This window comes from Chroicocephalus ridibundus, chromosome 4 (genome assembly GCF_963924245.1).
Source record: "Chroicocephalus ridibundus chromosome 4, bChrRid1.1, whole genome shotgun sequence".
NCBI classification, from domain to species: Eukaryota; Metazoa; Chordata; class Aves; order Charadriiformes; family Laridae; genus Chroicocephalus; species Chroicocephalus ridibundus.
In genome coordinates, this window is record NC_086287.1 from 66216628 (window position 1) to 66238416 (window position 21789).

Sequence of the window (21789 nt, forward strand, 5' to 3'; positions counted from 1 at the left end):
AGCCTTCCTCGGCTTGTATTTTAAGACCTTGCGGTAGAAAGCCTACCAGTTCTGTATGTCCTTACCTTCTTTGCAGGTTTTCTTCTCATCAGTTGTATTAGAGGGAAGTAATTAATAAGGATATCTGGATGGAATAGAGCTCAAATGGATGCAGATATTCACATAGCTTACATCCGCATGGGGGGCCTGACAATAAGAATGCATAATTTTTAATAATGTTTAAAATATTTTTAATACCCTCCTAAATATGTCTACATTGGCTTTGTTTAATAGAATTCAGCTTGATTCTGAGTTATTGCTTTTACAATCAAAAATTACCCAAGAAAAGGAGGATTTTGATAATGAACTTGAAAAGGTAAGAGAGATATTTTTATTCTGCATCAGAGTTTCTAGTAGGCCTTGTCTTGTTGAAACACTCAATGAGAACAGGCTGGCACAAAGCATGACATGTGAGGTGCACATGCCAACCAAGATGTTGGTCCGTTAAAAACTCTGCCATACTGACATTAGGCAGCACTAGGTGGGAGCCACGTCCTGCCCATCCCATGCCCACCACATCACTTGCTCTTCTACGGCACTGCCTACCATCACAAGCCGGGATCCCAATCATGATCTTCCTACTTCCTTTCTGTTTTCCGTCTTCTTGCCCTTACCTCCTTCTGCCAGGACCCACAACTACTTCCCTCCAGCTTGATATTGTGTGCCCACCATCCCAGTGTTCCATCATCATCAAGCCTTCCCCATTCCCACTTTGTCACTCTTTGTAGTCCACACAGTGGAAGTCACTGCCTCCAGCTGGAGCAAGGTAACCATGTGTCTGGGAGCATCACAGAGCTTGCAGGCTGCTTCAGAGTGGTTGGTTTGAATGAGACCATGGAAATGAAGATCCAGAAACATGATCTTGATGTGATGTCAACAGATGTTAATTACATACATGCTATGAATCTTGATTCATTGTAAAGTTCTCTGAGATTTTTTGATTAAAGGCACTATAGCAGCACAGAACATTATTATAAAGTAAAACAGAGTTAGAAATAATGATAAGCTAACATCTGTGGTCCTTATTTCTAGACTAAGGAAGATCTACACAGTGCTAAATGCCTGAATAAAAAACTTAAATTAGAAAATAAAGCTGTGCACCAGAAGTATGAACAAGTGCTGGAAGAAGAGCAAAACTGGGCTATAAAAAAGGATGAGATGGTGGCAAAGTAGGTTTTACCTGTCAGCTTTTGAATACAGATTTTTTTAAGTTTGTGATTTTATGACTAAGGCTTTTCTTGCTACATAGTGAGATCATGTTTCTGACAAAGTATCTAACTTTTCTTTTTTTCTTCTGGTAGATTGGGGAAATTATCTGTTTTGTTTGATGACAAGCTTGAATTTCTGGCAAATCATATGATGGAAAATAAAAACCTAGAGAAAAAAATCGGAAATCTAGAAGAAAGCCTACTGTATGTAATCTTTCAACATTTACAATAGTAAATTGTCTCACTACCATTTACTCAGGAGTACCTGCCTTACGTTGTACACTGATAATCAAATTCTGTCATGTGAGAACAGTAATCCTGACAAAAGAAAGAGCTTTTCTTTTGCCTCTGCTAGAGAGTCATCCTTTGCAAGAGAAAATAAAAATGTTTGGCCAATTCAGCTTATGTCCCCCTAACCTAGCAGAGCCAAATATTTGCACACACTGTGTTTTGAGTGACACCAGTTGTCCTGGTTCTGTGCAACACTTTCACAGTGTGGCGCTGAAGGGGCTGTGTTCCTAGGGTCTTCCCGTTATCTAAATCCTCCTGAGGAATGTTTTGTTAATATGGAAGCGCCCTACTTATGGATATAATTATAACTAAAAAGAAAGAAAATTGCTCACCTCCCTTTTCATATCGAATAAGAAAACATACAATACATTTATTTTGCTTTGTAGGAAAAGAAGTACATTTCTATCTTGATATCTATCTATCCTTGATAGGATCAGTGTCTGCATTTTTGCTGACAAAGGAGATATTGTTGCCATGTAAAAGTGGGATGCAAAAAAATAAGACCACGAGGTAGCTACACACTGTTAAAAAGGAGGTAGCCATGCACTGCTAAAGAGGAGAATTTGTAATGAAGTGCAATGAAGTCTACAGTATAAAACTAAGTTAACAAGATAATGAGGTGAAATAATCATCACAGAGTATCTTGATGTTAATTGGATATCTTCGCTAATGATAGCAAAGGAAAGGGTTGTAAGAGCTTTCTCTGAGAGTCAATCAGCTCTTAATTTTGGACTTTTAAACTAGGCTACATGGAACTGTGCAAAATGCATCGTAGCTCTGACCTTTTAGAAAAACTGAAAAATCCCCTTTCTCCAGTCCATGTCCCCTGCTTTTCCAGGTCTTTATTTTATGTTTCTTCATAATTATCTTGTTCTGTAAGTTTTCACTGACTTCACAACATACCTCCACATCAAACCCGGAATAATTTAATTTCACCGTGCCTCACACAGACTTCCCAGTCACTTTAACAGAGACGCAAAACTGGAAATCAAAATTAAGATCTCTTGCTAATTTTTATTTTCTCTAAAAGTAATATGCAATATATTCAGAATCTCACCATTCACCTTACATGATTGACTGATTTATTTTTTTTTTAATGGACAATTTCAGATTAAGACTGTCAGGTTTCATTCAAAGAAGGCAATCTCCAATTGATTAAACCCACTGAAATGGGAAACCCACTGACTTGACAAGAGTGAATGTAGTTTTGGAAAGTATGGAATAGAAGAACTATGGTTTTTCAGGGTATCTAAGAACGACTGTTCTCAGATACCCTGTATCTAAGATACCCATATAGATTGTATCAGCACTTGTTGGGCAGCATGCTAGTATTTTTAAGAACCAGAAGGCCTATCACCCCTCAAGGGTGAAAACTACACACTCAGCTCACTCTCTGAAATGCTTATACACCAATGCATGCAGCATAGGGAATAAACAGGAAGAGCTGGAGATCTGGAGGTTGCAGGGCCATGACCTCATTGCAGTTACCAAGACGTGGTGGGATAGCTCACATGACTGGAACGCTGTCATGGATGGCTATGTCCTTTTTAGGAAAGACAGGCCAGCAAGGCGAGGTGGTGGAGTTGCTCTTTATGAGAGAGAGCATCTGGAATGTATCAGGCTCTACCTGGGGGTGGATGAAGAGAGTTGAGAGCTTGTGGTAAGGATTAAGGGGCAGGCTAATAAGAGAGGCACTGTTGTCAGTGATTAATACAGGTCACCTGATCAGGGTGGGGAAGCTGATGAAGCCTTCTACAGACAGCTGAAAGGAGCCTTGCAGTCACAGGCCTTGGTTCTCACAGGGGACTTCAATCACCCTGATATTTGCTGGGAAGGGTACACAGCCAGGCATGTGTCCAGGAGGTTCCTCCAGTGTATTGATGATAACTTTTTGACTCAGGTGGTGCAGGAGCCAACAAGGAGAGGAGTGCTACTGGACCTAGTACTGACAAACACAGAGGGACTGGTGGAGGACATTAAGGTTGGGGGCAGCCTTGGCTGTAGTGATCACGAGAAGGCAGAGTTCAGGATCGTGGGTATTATGCACAAAACAACAAGTAGGATTGCAGCCTTGGACTTCAGGAGGGCTAACTTTGACCTCTTCAAGAAACTGCTTGGAGAGATGCCATGGGCTACGGCTCTGGAAGGTAGGGGGGCTGAAGAGACCTGGTTGATATTCAAATACCACTTTCTCCAAGCTCAGGATCGGTGCACCCCTAAGAGCAAGAAATCAGGCAAGGGAAGCAGGAGACCTGCATGCTTGAGCAGGGAGCTTCTGAAAAAGCTCAAGTGGAAGAAGGAAGTTTACAGCAAGGGGAAGAAGGGACTGACCACTTGGGAAGATTACAAGAATGCTGTCAGAGTATGCAGGGATGAAACGAGGAAAGGCAAGGCCTCCTTGGAATTAAACCTGGCAAGGGGTATCAAGGTCAACAGGAAGGATTTCTTCAAATATATCAGAGGCAAAAGGAAAACTGGAGAAAACGTAGGCCTGCTGTTGAATGAGACAGGAGCCATGGTGACAGAGGATGCGGAGAAGGTGGAGTTACTGAATGCCTTCCTTGCTTCAGTCTTTACTGCTCGGCCCAGCCCTCAGGAGTCCCAGACTTTGGAGGTAACAGGGAAAGTCTGGATGAAGGAAAACTTCCCCTTGGTTGAGGATGATCAAGTTAGAGATCAATTAAGTAAACTGGATATCCACAAGTCCATGGGTCCCGAAGGGATGCACCTGGGAGTGCTGAGGGAGCTGGCAGAAGCCATTGCTGGGCTGCTCTCCATCATTTTTGAAAGGTCCTGGAGAACAGGCGAGGTGCCTGAGGACTGGAGGCCTGGTGACCAATGTCACTCCAGTCTTCAAAAAGGGCAAGAGGGAAGACCCAGGAAACTACAGGCTGGTCAGCCTCACCTCCATCCCTGGAAAGATGATGGAACAGCTTGTTCTGGGTGTCATCTCAAAGTATGTGGAGGAAAAGAAAGCTATCAGAAGTACTCAACACATATTCACCAAGGGGAGATCGTGTCTGATAGCATTCTGTGGTGGCATGACTGGGTGGATGGATGAGGGGAGGGCAGTGGATGTTGTCCAACCTTGACTTCAGCAAGGCTTTTGACACGGTCTCCCACAGCATCCTCATAGGGAAGCTTAGGAAGTGTGGGTTAGATGAATGGACAGTGGGGTGGACAGAAAACTGGTTGAAAGACGGAGCTCAGAGGGTTGTGATTAGGGGCACAGAGTCTAGTTGGAGGTCAGTGACGAGTGGTGTTCCCCAGGGGTCAGTACTGGGTCCAGCCCTGTTCAATATATTCATCAATGACCTGGATGAAGGTTTAGAGTGCACCCTCAGCAAGTTTGCTGATGACACAAAGCTGGGAGGGGTGGCTGACACACCAGAAGGCTGTGCCGCCATACAGAGAGACCTGGACAGGCTGGAGATCTGGGCAGAGAGGAACCTTATGAAATTCAATAAGGGCAAGTGTAGGGTGCAGCACCTGGGGAGGAATAACCCCATGCACCAGTACAGGTTGGGGGCTGACCTGCTGGAGAGCAGCTGTGTGGAAAGAGACCTGGGAGTCCTGGTGGACACCAGGATGACCATGAGCCAGCAATGTGCCCTTGTGGCCAAAAAGGCCAGTGGCATCCTGGGGTGCATCAAGAAGAGTGTGGCCAGCAGAGACTGAGGGAGGTCATCCTCCCCCTCTGCCCTGGTGAGGCTGCATCTGGAGTACCGTGTCCAGTTTTGGGCTCCCCGGTTCAAGAAGGACAGGGAACCCCTGGAGAGGGTGCAGCAAAGGGCTACCAAGATGATTAGGGGACTGGAACACCTCTCTTATGAAGAAAGGCTGAGGGATTTGGGTCTCTTCAGTCTGAAAGACTGAAAAGAAGACTGAGGGGGGCATCTTATCAATGCTTATCAATACTTAAAGGCGGGTGTCAGGAGGATGGGGCCAGGCTCTTTTCAATGGTGCCTGGGGACAGGACAAAAGGTAATGGGCACAAACTTGAGCATAGGAAGTTCCACCTAAACATGAGGAGGAACTTGTTTCCTTTGAGGGTGGCAGAGCCCTGGCACAGGCTGCCCAGAGAGGTGGTGGAGTCTCTGGAGACATTCAAACCCCACCTGGACACATTCCTGTGCAGCCTGCTCTTGGTGACCCTGCTCTGGCAGGGGGGTTGGACTAGATGATCTCCAGAGGTCCCTTCCAACCCCTCCCCTATCATCTTGTGATTCTGTGATTTGGGACACATTCAGCTACTGTTAAAATGTCCTACAGTACTGGCTTGATACATTTAGCTTTGCATTTGGAACAATAAAACCTTTGGAGGGAAGCCCCATACTACCTCTTTGTAAATCCTGATGGGTTTTGGAGTGGGTGCTTCCCACCACCTTTGTGTCTTGAAGGAGCGAGAATCACTGCTTTCACACTACCAGTCTTTTTTATTGTGTTTAGTTCTCCTTGCATGTGTTGAATACGTATAAAGTTCGTGCGTTTTAATATTTACGACACATGACACACTGAAAAATGAATAGTAAGAAATTCAAATAAATTGATTTGTCGATATGTCCCGAAGTTCTGCTTCTAAAAATACTTCTAAAAATACCGTAATTGTTCATTTCTGAAATGTCTGTTCTTGTGTTTTGCATTTGCTTATTTATTCTGACTTGAAAAATATACTCCTGGATTTGCCTTGGTTCCTAACAAGAGTCTCTTAATTTTGAACTAATGTTTTCAACCTGAGAAACAGCAATGTGTAACACACAGCTATCACTGAACACTTGAATGTATATGTTTTTGAGATGTGACCCCCCCAGGTACCATATTGCCTCTCTCCAACTAGAATAAGTGCTTAGCATCTTGGTTGGTAGGAAGGAAATTTTGAAAAACTGTACTAAAAATTTGATGTAAACTAAATGTTCTGCAAATCTTCAGCATTATTTCTGAAAGTTTATCTTTTTTCCCCCCAGAAATACCAGGGAGAGGTATGCAAAAGAACTGTCATCTCTAGAGCAAGATTTGAAGACAGAAAATAAGACAAGGTAGGATAAACTAGAAGGTGTGCGTTGTTTCTTTAAAACAAAGCCGCAACTTAATGAATTACTATATCTCGTTGCTGCTATTATATCAAAGATATAAACCAAAAGCCTCACTATATAAATATTCCATGATATAATGGCAAATAAAAGGGAATCTCCTCAAATATACCCATGGCTTCATTTGAATAGTATTTCTGTACTGCCAAGTGGTAAGAACCACTGAATTTACCGTATAAGTGGCTTTCAATCACTACGACATTAAATGTTCTACTTTATTTTATAAGCTATTTGGGATTTTTCCAGGATATGGACACTTACATAAACTGTAAAACTCTTTGGGTTTTTTTTATGATTATATTAATTAATTTAAATTAATGCTCTTTGGTAGCTGACCCTGCACCTTTGAGGTCGATGAGAACTTTGCCATAGAATTCAATGGGAAAAGTGTCCCAGTCCCCTGCAGTATCAAACACCTACAGCTCCAGCTAGGAAGTAAGGGAGCTTTGCGTGCTGAGCATCTTTTCAAATCAGGTCATCAGACTGGTGGGGTCTGGTGTTCCAGATATATAGATATAAAGATATGTTATCTAGATAAACCCTTTGCCAGAGTCATTAAAAATGAGATATCCTTGCATTTTCAAGTATTTACTCTTTCTTCTTTGGACTTACGTATTTTTCTTTAGTTTAGCAATTCTACTGAATCTTTCTTTTTAGGAAACCTTTAGAGAGAATCGTAAGGAGCACGTTACACAAAGGTCACAAAAAGACTAAGGGTTATTTTATGTATATTCAGAATATCTGCCATGAGGTAGTTTGCATCACTCTTCATATATGCACACACATCTACCCACAGTGGTGTGAGTTTCCTGTAGAAAATGCCTTGAGTTGGATAAGTCTAAGTGAATGATTGCAGTTGGAATTAAGGTGAGAGCAATATAAAGCTTTCCGGGTAGTTATGAGTTTCTCAGCAACTGCCTGATTTAAATTGAAGCTCTTGGAGGTCTGTTCATACTGTTTGTCTAAAATCAGTTTAGTGTATCTGTTTTTTGAGGTGCTATCATTCCACATCAATATGGAGATACCTTCTTTTCAGAGCATTGAGACCTACGTACTTTATAGGGGTTTTTTCTTCCACGAATGCCTCCTTGTATGTGATCCGGATGGGATTATTACCTCCTCTTTTTAATCGGCAAGAGAAAAAAGTGGATTTGAGAAAGTGCTTAGCCCCCTACAGTTTATATGATACTCTCCCAAATAAAGCCATTGATTGCTCAGCTACATCACACTAGCTCTGCAGCTCTGACTTCTCATTTGATTGTTCTGTCACGTAAGGTGCAAAGAGATCTGGAGATTTCTTGGTCATCTAGTCCAGTCTGGGTCTCCCCTGAATGTTGCATCATACCTTTGTCTTCAAGAAACAATCATGCTCAATCCAAAAAGCCATTGTTGCTTTCTCCCCTTATCCTCATTAAGATGTCATTTTAAAATCTTATTCTTTCGATAACTAAGAATAGTTTTTTCTGACTTCCAGTCTCCATTTTCACATAGACAGATAGTGTCTTTTTGGCTTTGTACCAGTGTTGTCTTTTATCCTTTTCACAGTTTACAAAGCCTAGGGTTTTATGAATATGAAATATTGTCCATTCCAACCTTCCAATTTCCTAAGCTAAGTTTACCAAATTAGTTGGGCCCAGACTTATAGTAGCTAATTTTAGCACATAACAGAGGCACTTAAGCGAGACTGGTCACCTTAATACTCCTCCAGGTGCTGTACAAACAGAGGCACTTTGAAAGCTTTTTATGTCTTTTCATGCATCCCTCCTAGATTTTTTTCCAGGATCCTAGACTTCTGTCTGAATCACTTTGATTGTAGTCCTGAAGTTCCAGGAGATATGTTTGAGTCTTTCAGTTACTTAAATTAGGCTTGCAGTGCCTCATATAATGTTGTCTCCCTTCTCTGTTTTTCTCCCAATTTCAATTTATTTCTGTCTGTGTGTCTGCCACCAGAATAATGCTTCAGTGGAAGCTACTGTACTTAGGAATGCAGAGAAAACGCTTTTTCTTAGAGGAGGAGAATGTAAACAGGAAAATTAATGAAAGAATAGAAGCTGGCAAAAAAAGGCATGCTGAACTACTTATGGAGGTATGTTAAACAGCAGGTTTTATAACCCACTACATCCAGTGTTACGGTATGTTCCTGCTGCACATAATCAGAATAATCTGATACCTAAGTAAGTAACATCCAAGGGCCAATTCTTTGTAAGCTATTAAATATTAGATCAGATCTAAATATCTTCAGTATCTAAACGTCTAAAATCTCTGTTCTTGGAGATACTCCAAAGCCATTTGGATGTGGTGCTAGACAACTTGCTCAAAGGGGCCCTGGCTTAAGCAGGGAGGTTGGACAAGATGACCTCCAGAGGTCCCTTTCAACCTCAACCATTCTGTGATTCTGTGATCTGACCGTAACTCCTATTAATAACTATTTTAAAGAGATTATTTATCTTAGCAGGTGTTGTGCAGACTTCTCTCATTTTGCTCTAATTGTTTATTTCCAAGTGGTCCAGTAGATATGTATTTCAGAAATCACTGACCTTCATTTTGCTTTCCATTATGAGATTAAAGACCTTGAGAGAAAGCTTATTCAGTCTGAAAACCAAGTCAAAGCCCTGAGTGAAGAAGCAAGTAAGAAGGAAAATGATTACAGGAATTATAATGAGGATTTTACTAAGAAAATAAAATGTCTGGAGGTAAGTTTTATTGTTCTTTTAACTAACCTTGGGAAGATTTCAGATGGATGAACTGGCAGTGTTTGTTGCACCTCATTGCAACTATGCTCATTGGAGCAATGCTTAAATGCTTAAATTGTTTCAAGAAAATAGTCTACTTTTCAGCTTGGTGTTTTTATTTTGGGTTTTTTTTAATGCTCAGAAGCACTTAAGACACTCAGATTGAGACACTGGAATCAGTACACACCCATATATGTATATGTACGTATATATTAATGTACATATGGGCATCTATGTCAAAAGAATGCAGTCAAGATGTTTCTCAGAAGGGTTGCCTCCCATTTTAAAATAAAAATATGTGCAGGACCAGATTCAGTTCTGAGACGCGTCCAGCTTAGCTTTGTAGTGAGCCTCCTAAAGTGTAACCTGTTAATATAGAATGCATTTCATCATTTTTTAGTAAACAGGCTAACGTTCATGGAAATATGACAGCTTAATTTTAGACACTGGTCAGAGTCTCCTCTGAATTATTGTTGTTGTAAATCTGTTGGAGTGACTGATGGTGTACAAGACATAACCCAAGGCTACTTAGTGTCAGTGTTCTTTAAAACACTGATGAGCTTTCTTTCCCAAAGAAAGTAGGACACTGAAATGCTGAATATGAACTATGCAGAGCTTTCAAAGATTTCAAGTGTTTCTCCGATCTTTGGTATATAGCATATGCTCAATTCCCAGGGAAACTGTCTGACTCTTGGTCAACAGTCTGATGTGAGATGGGATAAAGCAGGTACCAGGAGCGTAGGAAATATCCTCTTCTTTGTATGCCTGACCTTAGAAAGGTAGATTTACAGAAGGCCTTGAGCATCTTTCTCATTTTGGTGGTGGAGAGGTTATGCTCCCATATCACGCAGAACAATTATGGTCATGTAACTGCTCAAGCTTTCCTAAAAATCAGGGCTGAGACTGTCACTGCTAAGTAAGCAGTTGTGCTGGATTCATTCTCATGCACTTTCTGGCAGTTGAGCTGCGCAGAATCTGCAAGAGAGATGCTAACTGAACCTTGAGACTGTCTTTGTCTTTTCTTTGATATGGTCTGTTCTGAAAGAGTTTTTCCCTCATCCAATTCAGTGCTGATGAAACTGTTATCAGAGGGTTGCCCTTTCCTTTGTGGCCTGGACAGAGTAAAAAGTAATTGTAACTGTTTATTTTCATCCAGTGACACACTCTAACATTTTCTCCTTTTTTAACTGTTTTCCTGCTTTGTTTTCATTTCATGCCATTTTGATGAAACAATTGAAGTTTGCTTTTTTGTTTTCTTCCCCATTTTGCTTTTGGAGCTTTCAGCATTTTCTTACACTTGCTTTCCACTATTTTTGTCTGCAAAATGGTTCTGTCTGAATGCGGTCTCACGGACATGGTCTGTGTAAGGGGAATAAATTCTTTTGTAAGAGTCATGTCAGATCAGGTTTGTTATGCTCTGTCTGGAGCATCATGATGATGCATGATATCAAAATAGTCCATAGAAATAAGACTCAGATCCCCTTTCTTTCTCCACCTTCTTCGCGTATAAATGTCTGCCAAGGGAGCCATTTTGTCTATTCTCCTCCCTAATTTCCATTTTCTTCTTTTCTTTTAACCCATCCTTCTGCTACAGTCCTTAAAAAAATACAGATCACGAGCAATATTTCTAGTCTTTGATCACAGGAATGGATATGACTTGCCTGACTTCAGAATCTCAGAGGGAACAAAGTCATGTACTGCAGCATTTGACATTAAAGTCCTCTAAAGAAGCAAGTTCAGAGTCCTCTTGTTACTTTACATCCTGGGCCCAGTTTCATTTCTTTGTATGGCGTTGTTTCCTGGGTATCATCTTGTCTTTCTCTTAACATTGTTCTTCAAGTTTCCCAGTCTGTATAGGCTGATCCTGTTCTCCCTTTCTGTGTTTTTACCTATTGCAGCAAAAGAGAAGGGATGTATTTTTTCGCTGAAAAGTCATTTAACTCGTGACTTGTGTTTCTTTGGTCCTAACCAAGATGAGATTCCACTATGTTGAGAGATGCATATACATTGAATTAGACTTTTTTTTTTCCTTAAAACCAAAGGTCAGATTTTTTTAAAGCTAAGGAACGAGACAGAGAAAGATTAAAATGTACGGATTTGTAATGGTATTTAGGTGACGATCTGCTTAGTCTTTAAAAGCTAGTAGTTCTTCTTCCCCATGCTGATGTAACAGAGTGCAAAGATTCCCAGGCTGCTAAGTGTGTGCAGCCCTGTTACAGGGGGATGTACAGCTCAGATCCAGAAGCGTTGTAGTTACGTTTGTATTAAACCAATATAAGCATGATTGAAAAAATATGCTTATGGCTGGGCATGGAGCAACAACATGAGACAGGTCAAGCCACAAAATGACATGCTGATAGGAAAGGACAAGCAAGCGTACCTAGAGAACTCAGATGCCTTCAGATCATCTGAGTCTAATGAAATTCACCTTCAGGTAGTTAAGTGGCTGAAGCCATTTCAGAGCTATTCATGATTATATTTAAATGCATATCAAGAATAGGCGAGTGAAGCTCAAATCAACTTCAGTTCCCAAAATAGCCATACTGGGTAAGACACAATGTTGGTCCTACCAGGATCCTGTCTTCTGCAGTGATCAATAGTCCTGCTTGGCGAAGTAATGTAAGAACAGTCAAATATAGAATGAATCTTCTTCTGTATAATCACCATGACAAATGAAGTGTCAGGAACTTCTTTGGATGGAGATGGTATCTGCATTTAATAGCTTTTGATGGAATTTTATGCTGTGCTGGATCTTCAGAGCAATACTCTCCTATCACTGATTGATCCTTTTAACTCACATATACATTTATCCTCAATAACAACCTGTAACATATCATTTATTTAATAAGGACAAGAATTTTCTTTTGTTTTAAATCTGCTGTCTCAAAAGTTTATTGGCATCTTGCAGTTCTTGTGTTGTGAGAAACAGTGAAAAACTGTTGTCTTCTCATCTTGTCCAGCAAAGGTGTGTGATTTTTACACACGTTCATTGTATGTCCCTTCAGTTGTCTCTTTTCCAGGCTGGAGAATCCCAGGTACAAAACAGTTAGAAAAATCATCCTACATAATAGTTACCCAAGCTTTTCTGACAAAATAGGATCATGGTCCCTGTTAGTTTGTGGGATGTCTATTCTCATACTGGAATGAATCTGTTTCTTCCTTAATGACTCAGGTGATAGGATAGAGTGAATGCTTATCCTATCTGCAGATGACAAACACGATAAGAGTGGGAGCACCCTCTGCAGGTCAGAACTAGAATTCAGAATTATTTAGCAAGTTGGAGAAGGAAGTAATTTCTGGGGAGAAAGGGTCATAATGAAAAAACCCATAGTTTTGCGTTTAGGTAGAAACAGTTGTCTGTACAAATCCATTATGAGGGAGATATTTAGGGCGTGATAAATACAACTAAAGATGAAAAGTTGAACATGAGTCAGCAAAGATTTGTAGTAATGAAAAAAGCAACTGTCAAATCAGTCTGTATAAAAAGGCTGAGCCTGGCAAGGCTTATGTTGTATGGTCTCTACCTTAGCTGGCCTTGGTAGGACACAGCTGGAGTACAACGTCCAGTATTGATCAACTCATTTAAAGGAGGATGTAGATTATTTTGAGATCCAAGAGGAGTTCAGTAAAGGTGATCAAAAAAAGGTTGAAGAAATACGCAGCTTTTCCATTTAAAATAGGTAAATCTAAGAGAAGACATGGCAGTAGCTACCAACTAAATAAAAATTCAGGGCAAGATGATAAGCTTTTCTCCTTGTGCAGTTGTTGAGACAAATAACAGAATAGATTTAACTTAAGAAAAAATTAGGCCCTAAGAAAGCATTGACAACACAGATAATAAACCCCTGGAATCGGTTGTTTAAGACGTGGTATCTCTACCACTAGGGTTTTTAAGGACAAATCAAACATCTGTCATGGGTACTTAGGTCTAATTGGTTCTGCTTCAGAGCAGAGAGAAGGACTAAGATGACCTCTTGGGATCACTTCCAGTATTCTTTTCTCTGTTTTTTGCCCCTCTGCATATGTTGAATTGTTAATGCATTAAATGCTGCTTAGATAGATAGATTATCGATTAATATTTAGTTTCATTAAAGAATGACATCAAAACTGCAACTGAATATCTACTTAAAAAAGAACAAGAACTAAAGATAAGCAGGATAACCTTGGAAGAAACCCGGAGAGCAAGAGAAGAGGAGTATACAAAATACAAAGAACTGAGGAAATCATTTTTACGTAAGTATTAAGTAGCTCCTCTACATAGTGGGCTTCCTCTTGCTGTTTCTAAAGTCAGTGTGCCGTAGCCCTTTGTCTGCCTATGACTCAAGTGAACTATGAAACATGTTTAAATTGAGCTCTTTGCAACAACTGGAATCTACAGACATGGCCATAACACAAATGTAAAGCATTTTTAAAAAAATGCCAGACCGGTTTTACAGATCACTTACTAATAGAACCTAGATTTATTTATAACAGCTTAACTCTAACGTTCAGTCATTACACTGTCTAAAAACCCTTTCTCTGCTTTGTAGAAAAGAAAGATGAAGAGCTACGAGTCAAAAGAGCTATTCAGCAGTCAATCAAAACTACTGGGAAGCTCAAGGAGGACAAGGTAATAAGTTAAAACTTAGCTGTACTACTTCTGCGAAGTTTCCATCACCAGCTTTATTTCTTCCCAGTAAAGACCAGACACCCGTGAAGACTGGGACTGGGGGAGGGAGACTGGGGCTGCGGACATACCGTCCTCTGTTGCTGTGTTTCCATCTGGGGGATGCCTCAGACCTCAGCTCAGCCTGTAACCCAGCATTTTTATCAAGCTGCCCTTGTGCTTGAATTTACATTCCTTAGGCAAGTGAGCAAGTCAAAAAGAAGATGGTGAATTAAGGGCATTTGTGAACCTGCTTCTATTCAGATGCTTCCTACTGCTAGGGCAGGAATTTCTGCTACCTCAGTAACTCTTACTTGAAAAACCTATCTGTATCCTTGCCGCCGCTTTGGCTCTATTTCTCATTTCTGACTTGAGGCATTTAATCAGCACCAGTGTGAAGAGAGAGAAACTTGTATAGCTGTGGGGGTAGTTGCAGTGGCTCAAAATGTCTGAGGTGTGGGGCATCTGCTGCTCCCAGACAGAGTGTCTCTGCAGAGCTTGCACAGTGACTCTGTCTGTCAGCCACCTCCAGACCTGGTAGAGCTGATAAGCCTGAGTGCGGTAGCCACAGCGCATGTCAGACCTGCTGTGCCTGCACTGGCCATTTTTATGGTGCATACACAACCAGTCCCGGTATGTACTGGGGCCATTTGCTTAGGGCTGCTGGGGATCAGGCAGCCTGGCCAGAGCTTGCTTCAGCTGGGCTGTGCATCCCAGGCAAACAATCAGATTGCTTCTGCTTTCTGTTTCTCTGCTAGAACAAAACCTTTAGGGGGAAAAGGAACAGAGTCACACCTTCTGCTGTTAATAGGAAGAATCAAAGTATCTTTAGTTACTGAGAAGCATAAGACAAGTTCAATAAACCACATAATGGGCTCTTATGAGGCTGGTCAGATTGCAGGATTTGTGTCCCAGTGGTCTGGTAGTGAGCAAATCTCTCTGATGAGCTCCATAGAAGCCACATCAACACAGAAATTGTTCAGAAAAGTGAGATCTGTTTCTCCAACTATATTAGAATAGGGATAACACAACAAAACAGTTGTGTACACCTGAGCCTCCAGTCACAGAAAAGTGACACCCTTGTCATTGGATGACCCTGCAGCAGGAACGTCGCAGAGCTAGTTCCTTGTGGACTGTGAGCAATCACTTCTCCTCTCTTTATCTCTTCCTGCTCATTGGTAAGAGGGGATAGATACCTGTCTCAGAGGGTACTTGCCATTTTAAAATGAAAGGTGCCACATAACAAAAACTCTTTATTTAATTACACAAATCCTATATAAAGATCAGTTAGCAGCAAAGAGCTTATTATTAACAGCTGGAGCTGAGGAACGAATTGCGGATCAAGCGTGATGCTGCGATTGACCAACTGAAAAATCATACAGAGAGTATGAAGCTGCTAGAACGAGACATCTACGAGATCAACAGGAAACTTGACATCGTGAACACTGAGAACTGCAGATTCAAATTAGTGAGTATATTGGAGCTTGACAGTGCTCCTTCTCAATATGAAGTTCATGATCATTTTTCATTTCACAGAGAACTAGCTGTGGAAGATGATGAAGCATAAGCAGCACAGGGCAAACCTGGCCTTTTAAATAAATGTGTGGAGCTGTGTTTAAATTCGAAAGGAAACAAAGAGGAATATCCAAGGGCAAGGCATCTCCCTGAGGCATAATCAATATCGTATATCTGCTGCATTCAGTTAGGGATTGTAGGAAAAGGCCTTCCTGCCGCATGAAGGGGGCTGAGATGAACGTGAGATGTAGAATAGGCCTGCGATAGGCCTGTGCAATTTGGAATCTATGCTTTTGAAGATATTCTGTATACCTTTCAGGTCCCAGCCTATCAGTGTGGTAGAACCTCCTTCCCTCTAAAAGACATGAAGGATCCTCAAAGGGGTTTTATTGCCAACTGTTACCAGGCTGCCATCAAACCTGAATCCCATGTGGACTAAATTTCACAGATGATCTGAACCCCGTGCACTATTTGCTGCCTGCAAGCGCAGAGCTCTGCTGCTGCAAGGGCAGCTGCCTGAACCTGTGTGTGCTAGCACTGAGGATGCTAGGTACCAGCTACTCTGCAGCTCTATCTGATTATATCCTTATGGAAACAAAGGTTTCCCTCAGGAAGAGAACTGTTCTTTTCACTACAAACATCCCTTTCCTTATGTTCAGTTCACTAACAGAAGCTGAGAAGCTCTGATTTTTCTGACGCCTGTATTGCGCCAGGGAATGCTATTTATTTTGCCTGATCCGGGCCACCTAACGCGTTTCAGCCAAACCTGGAACAGTACAAGCTGGGTACTGGTAGAGCTGATCCAACGTGAATGAATCCATCCTATTTTGGGGAGTGAGTGAGGAAGAGTTTCCCTGGTTGCACGTGAACTGTGCTGCTCTGGCTGCTCTCAGCGTCGTCATCCATTTTGGTAGCACAGACATAGCTGGGTTGTGTTGATTTTGGCAACAGTTAAAATTTATTCAACAAGATGAAATAGATGTTGTTGTTGAAAGAGAACGTGTCCATGGGAATACATCGACCTTTGTATTTCTGTAAGCTAAAACTCAGTTTATTCTTCATGTTCTCTTTAGAAACCATGAAAATGGAAATTATTTAGAAGAATTTAGAGAAAAATTTAGAGAAGAATTATTCAGTTGTCATTATTTTTTCACAGCGCAATGCGCAGATAAAAGAAGATATTCTTGCAATGAGTTCCGAAGCAGAAAACCACAAGTCAGCAACAGTCAAAATGCTGAATGACCTAACAGTGCTTCATGGTAACATATTAATAACTATTTCAGAACAAAAAAGTTACCTTTTTTAATAATAACTTTCAGTCCTTATGTCATTTTTTGACACAGCAATCTGCCACATTTTAACTGTTAACTCTGTTGTAGATCATCTTCTGAAGGGATGGTCAGAGGAGAGCTGTATTCAAAAGGTGAATTTCAATTTTCTATTGTACTGGTTTGCATAAATATATTTAATTTACCACGTAAAAAATAAAATTGCATTTTGCAAATAAGGCACTACAACCTTTGAAGTTGTAGAGGGGCAAAGTATTAAACCTATGTTTTCCAGCATTGTATGAAAGTCCTGGCTATAAAAAGAATTTTTTCTGATACTGTTCCTTTTGCTGGTCTTACATTCAAGCCTTTCTTAAACCTGTATCTAATAACATTCTTGCTGTTCTACATTCAGCTCATCACTCTTGTAATATTTTTCCAGTTGGGGATGACCTTCATTTTGAACACGAATTACACCAAACTGTCATGTAAGAAAGTTTTTCACTGGTTATTCCGTTAGAAAGGCAAACTTTGCTTTTTTCACGCAAGGGTTGAGGAGTTAATGAAAAACTTCCAGCAGAGCTACAAGTCTGGTGGCCAGTCAAGCTGTGGGAAAACAAGATAAACAAAACAGGTTTCTTAACATTTTGAGGGCCTTTTTTTTTTTCCTTTTAAGAAAAAATGAATTCTACTCTGTGTCATTACAGGAATTTCTGGAGAATGAGCAGGAAATACTGAATGAAGTGACAGCTCTAACAACAAAAATTCTACAACGAGAGGAAAAGATTGGTGATATTAATGGCAGGCTACAAAATAAGCTGGAAGAACTGGATTCTCTGATTGTCAAGAAATCTAGAATGGATGCTCACTGTAAGAGACACTAAACTTCCCCCCCCCCCTTTTCCCCTTCCCCCCCCCTTTTTTTTAAATCCCAGAATATGTTAATTCTTATCAGTTTGTGATAAAACACAAGTAGTACAGCCAAGTTCTATCTGATCCTTCTGCTGCAGATTGAGACATAGTGGTATATTTATTAGAAGAACAAGACATGCTTTATAACACAGCCTGGATATTATTATCTCTAATTGCCACTTTCTAAAGGCTGGTGATAATAACACTGAGGGGGCTATAAAACAGTCTGAGCATCGCTGATCTTTCCAGAACTATATGTTTGCTCTTCCTCAAAGGATAAATAAAACTAACAGACCTCCAACTCCTGCAGCTTGTGGTTGCATGATTATCACTGTAGGACTATATGGTTAATTAATGTTTATGTTCTCTAGAATATTACATGTGAGCAAGTTGCACTACTGCTTCCATTTAAATTAACAATATTCTATACTCTTGTCTTGGGGAGGGGTGATATTACACAGGGGCCCTAAGCACATACAAATCACTTGCTTCAGGGCCTCCTTTTAACTCAAATCCTATAGGTACCTGTTTTACTTGTTGGTTCATAGAGGTCTCATCCGTAATGAGTCACGGGTTTGGTCACTGTATGGCCATTGTCTTGTTACAGAATGTGTTTTTTATACAGACTAAAGCCGAAAGGCTATGGCACACAGGCTGTTTCCAAATCATTGGGTCTGGGTAATGTGACAGGGAAACCAGGAAGAGGAATGACGAATTTTTAGAGGAAGGGCGTGTCCCTGGAAGGGAGTCAGGCAGAGAGGGGAAGGATGGCAAAGACACAGCAGAAGAGAATCCCACTTCATCTGAAAGCTAGTGCCAGTATTATTTTCTGTGTGAAATGCACAGGGCAGGTTTCTTCACAAGGAGCCTCCGCAAAACCATTGCTTGGACATTCCAAACCGCATGAATTTATCTAGCTGTGTCTACCTAACTCTTTGGCTGCCATTACAATTGTTTTATGCTAGTGAGAGAAGGCAATAAAAAAGACTTTACTAATTTGTATTTTGCATTCCAGGTTTTGCTGAAGGCTAAAGTACTGGACCCCAGCAGGAAGGTCAGTGTTTGGGTATGCCGTGGGCTGCACTGCCTTTTAATAGAGTCCTTCATTCTGCAGCCTTTAAAACTAACACATGATTCTCTACACCTATCAAAAGATGTACCCATTTCTACAGCTAATATTACCTGGGAGTTGCTGTTACTTTTCTTTTTAAAAACAAGATATAGCCCAATATTTAAACCTAATACATATAGTCCATACATGGAAATGCACATAAAAGTGTACAGTCCTTAGTACTACACCTTTGCCAAATGGCTCTTCCAGCATGGAGCTGCCCTGGCTGCTCACATGCCTACTGTGCACGCACTGATGTGACGCCTATGCAAATGTAGACACAAAACTGTGTTTCCTAAACATATGTGTTTCCTAAACATATGTGTTTCCTAAAAATATGCCTGTGAATCTGTCAGTTATGGAAATGGTATTTTGATACATGAGTTTTAAAACTATACTTCTAGAACTGTCGTCTAGATTAGTGCATCTGCAAACTACATATTGTACATAGCAGTATAGAGAACACTTGATTTCCTTAAGGAGAACAATTCCTTAATCCCTAAATAAAACCTTCTGCATGCAAGACTTAGTTTGTTCGCATGCTATTTTTAGAAGCAGTGAACCTGTCAATTGGCATTTCACAGAAAAAAAAATCAGGAAAGGCGTATCAGACGTAATGAAATTAAAGCTTCTCTGGAAAAAGAGGAGAGCGACATCTCGAGGAAGCCTGGCTGAGCTGCTGGCAGCCTCTGTCCTTAGCAATGTTGGTATAGGTAATAGAATAAAGAAAGCATTACTGTCACACTTAAATATAGACGTATACACTGTTCTTTGCACCGCTACAGCCGATGATCCACACAGTAGGAAGATTTTAAGTTGAGAAGATCTTTTTATTACTCTTCCTTCTGTGTTCAGACTTTCAGGACTGCTCTGCATCTTCTTCTAGACCCTCTATAGCACTAAATTAGTGGTGACGAATATACAGGACATATGCTTTGTGTAGCTTCCTCTACAATATAGAGAGAAGACTAGAGTTTTTGTCAGTGGGTATTTGGCTTCAGCAAGGTCAAAACCTCGCTTCTGAACAGCCTCAGAAGTTTTAGCAACTCTTATCAAGGTGTTCACATAAAGATTTTGATTAATGTAGAGCAGAGATAATAGTATCTTTTTGAGGTGATAAGGAATCTCCAATTCCTTTTATTAAGTCCGTGCTGGTTTTGTACTTCAGTCATTCCAGCAGCTTTCATTATTGCAGTGGTGATATTGTATGAAGTTCCTTTCTCTGCTGCTAAACTCTGCTGCTGTCTGATCACTGCTGTTGCTGTAGTATGGGTACAGCAAGAAGCAAAAGTTGAGCTGTTGGCACCACCAACAAAGGGATGAAACTGGCATGAAGCACTCAGAAGAGGAAGCTAAGGTGGCTGTGCTGAAAGGCACAGAGAAGGCTTCACCCATACATAGCTAACAGATGCTTCACAGGTTTACTGGCAGCAAGCGGCTTGCTGACAAAAGGTGTAGGCTGTCGGAAGAAGGAAATCTTTAATCTGATCTTAAATGGAAAATTACAGTCAAGGTATAAGAAAATTAATTTCATGGGAGGGCTACTACTGTTTAATCATCGCCAGGAAGAGGCATTGCGTGTAAAAGGGCAAAGCGGTTTTGGCAGAAGATAAACGCCCTTGCGTTCTGACATGATGAATTGAAGCGACTGTTGAAAGAGGCCCAAGAAAATGGACAAAGAACTCTGATTACTGTCCATCATGATGTTGAAGAAATACACCAAGTACTGGAAAGAGTCAAGAGAGACGGGGGACATGAACCGTGGGACACTCTTCTTGGATGGTCGCCGACGGCTACAGGACTTTTTAACAAGATGCTCCATCCTGTTGTTGTTTTACTAGTACTCACCGTATTGTGCTTTGTATTGACAATCGTTTTGTGTGTTAGACTTTAGATTATGATGAAAAGCTTAACTCACTTGATCACTCCACAAGATGTATTTGCACTTGATATCCCTCACCACACGAGGACATGTGATATTCCCTATCATCAGTATTGCGTATCGTGGAGCTTGAGTGACTGTAGTCACGGGGCGGATTATGTGGAATAATTACTAAATTGGCCAAGAATACAAAAGTACCGCATTGTTCACACATTAAGGAAAGTCATAAAATCAAGAGGCTTCTGAGGTAGAATACAGCTGAAGCTGACACATGAAGAATGCAGCATCTGCGATTCCCTGGACAAGGTTGTTTGCGAAACTACACGAGGGATGGAACAGAACGCGATTGTTCCGTGGCCTTCCCTTGTGACGAATAGCAGATATGGGAGCGAGATGGTACTACGGAACAGATAAGCTGCCTACTTGCTTACTACGAAACAGATAAGCAGCCTACACGCTACCTGAGCCAACATTTTGTCAAATTTTCATGAAATGTTGTCCTTTGTGGGAACTTTGCTCATTACAACGTACCAAAACACACCTCCATCCCAGAAGCTACCCACCCCCAAGGTGTGACCACTCCTCCTTGAGTACACCAATCATAATAAAAGTATTTATGACTAAAGTCACTCAAACTCCACTTTGAAGATAAAAAAATAGTATAAAAATAGCCCGAAAGAGGGGGGATATCAGGGAAGACACTGTCCCAAACAAGTCGAGAACTCCATCACTGACTTCCAGGACCAGCTGACGGGCTGAGCCTTTCTTCCCCACCATAGGGACACCTTGGGTAAGACTTAGGTTATACCGAGAGTTTCCTCGGGGAACTTAGAAATTTCTCTAGAGAATCTCTCTCCTACGTTTATAGCCAGGCTGTGTTGTTTATAACTTTGTCATGCTTTTGTATACTTAACAATATCTTTATTTGCACACACTTTGCAGACAGTGTATTTATCACTGGCAATCCTAAGAACCTATAGATCTGTTGTTTAAATAAACTGCACTGTTTAAGTAGCTAGTCGTTTTGGTTTCTCCCTGAATACGACCAAAAGCTTGAGAGTGGCCATGCTAGTTCATGAGCACGACTAGACTGAAG

General features: G+C 40.9%; 1 protein-coding gene across 2 annotated transcripts; it reads left to right on the forward strand.

The window, feature by feature from the left end:
* Positions 1-8688: 8688 nt before the first annotated feature.
* On the forward strand, positions 8689-21664 carry LOC134514659 (uncharacterized). Of its 2 annotated transcripts, none has more exons than XM_063332738.1 (10): positions 8689-8714; positions 9190-9321; positions 13455-13593; positions 13890-13969; positions 15321-15473; positions 16677-16779; positions 16900-16943; positions 17496-17658; positions 18716-18754; positions 19980-21664. In XM_063332738.1, exons 1-9 carry the CDS (start codon positions 8709-8711, stop codon positions 18730-18732), a joined length of 837 nt encoding a protein of 278 aa, XP_063188808.1. In that variant the 5' UTR covers positions 8689-8708; the 3' UTR covers positions 18733-18754; positions 19980-21664. The 2 variants fall into 2 exon arrangements, with proteins under 2 accessions (XP_063188808.1, XP_063188807.1); XM_063332737.1 differs by having other exon boundaries at positions 20007-21664.
* The last annotated feature ends 125 nt before the right edge of the window (positions 21665-21789 follow it).

Coding starts and splice junctions, on each gene's coding strand:
- LOC134514659 (XM_063332738.1), top strand. Junction 9,322..13,454: donor AGAAAATAAAATGTCTGGAG/GTAAGTTTTATT, acceptor GTTTCATTAAAG/AATGACATCAAAACTGCAAC. Junction 13,594..13,889: donor ACTGAGGAAATCATTTTTAC/GTAAGTATTAAG, acceptor TCTGCTTTGTAG/AAAAGAAAGATGAAGAGCTA.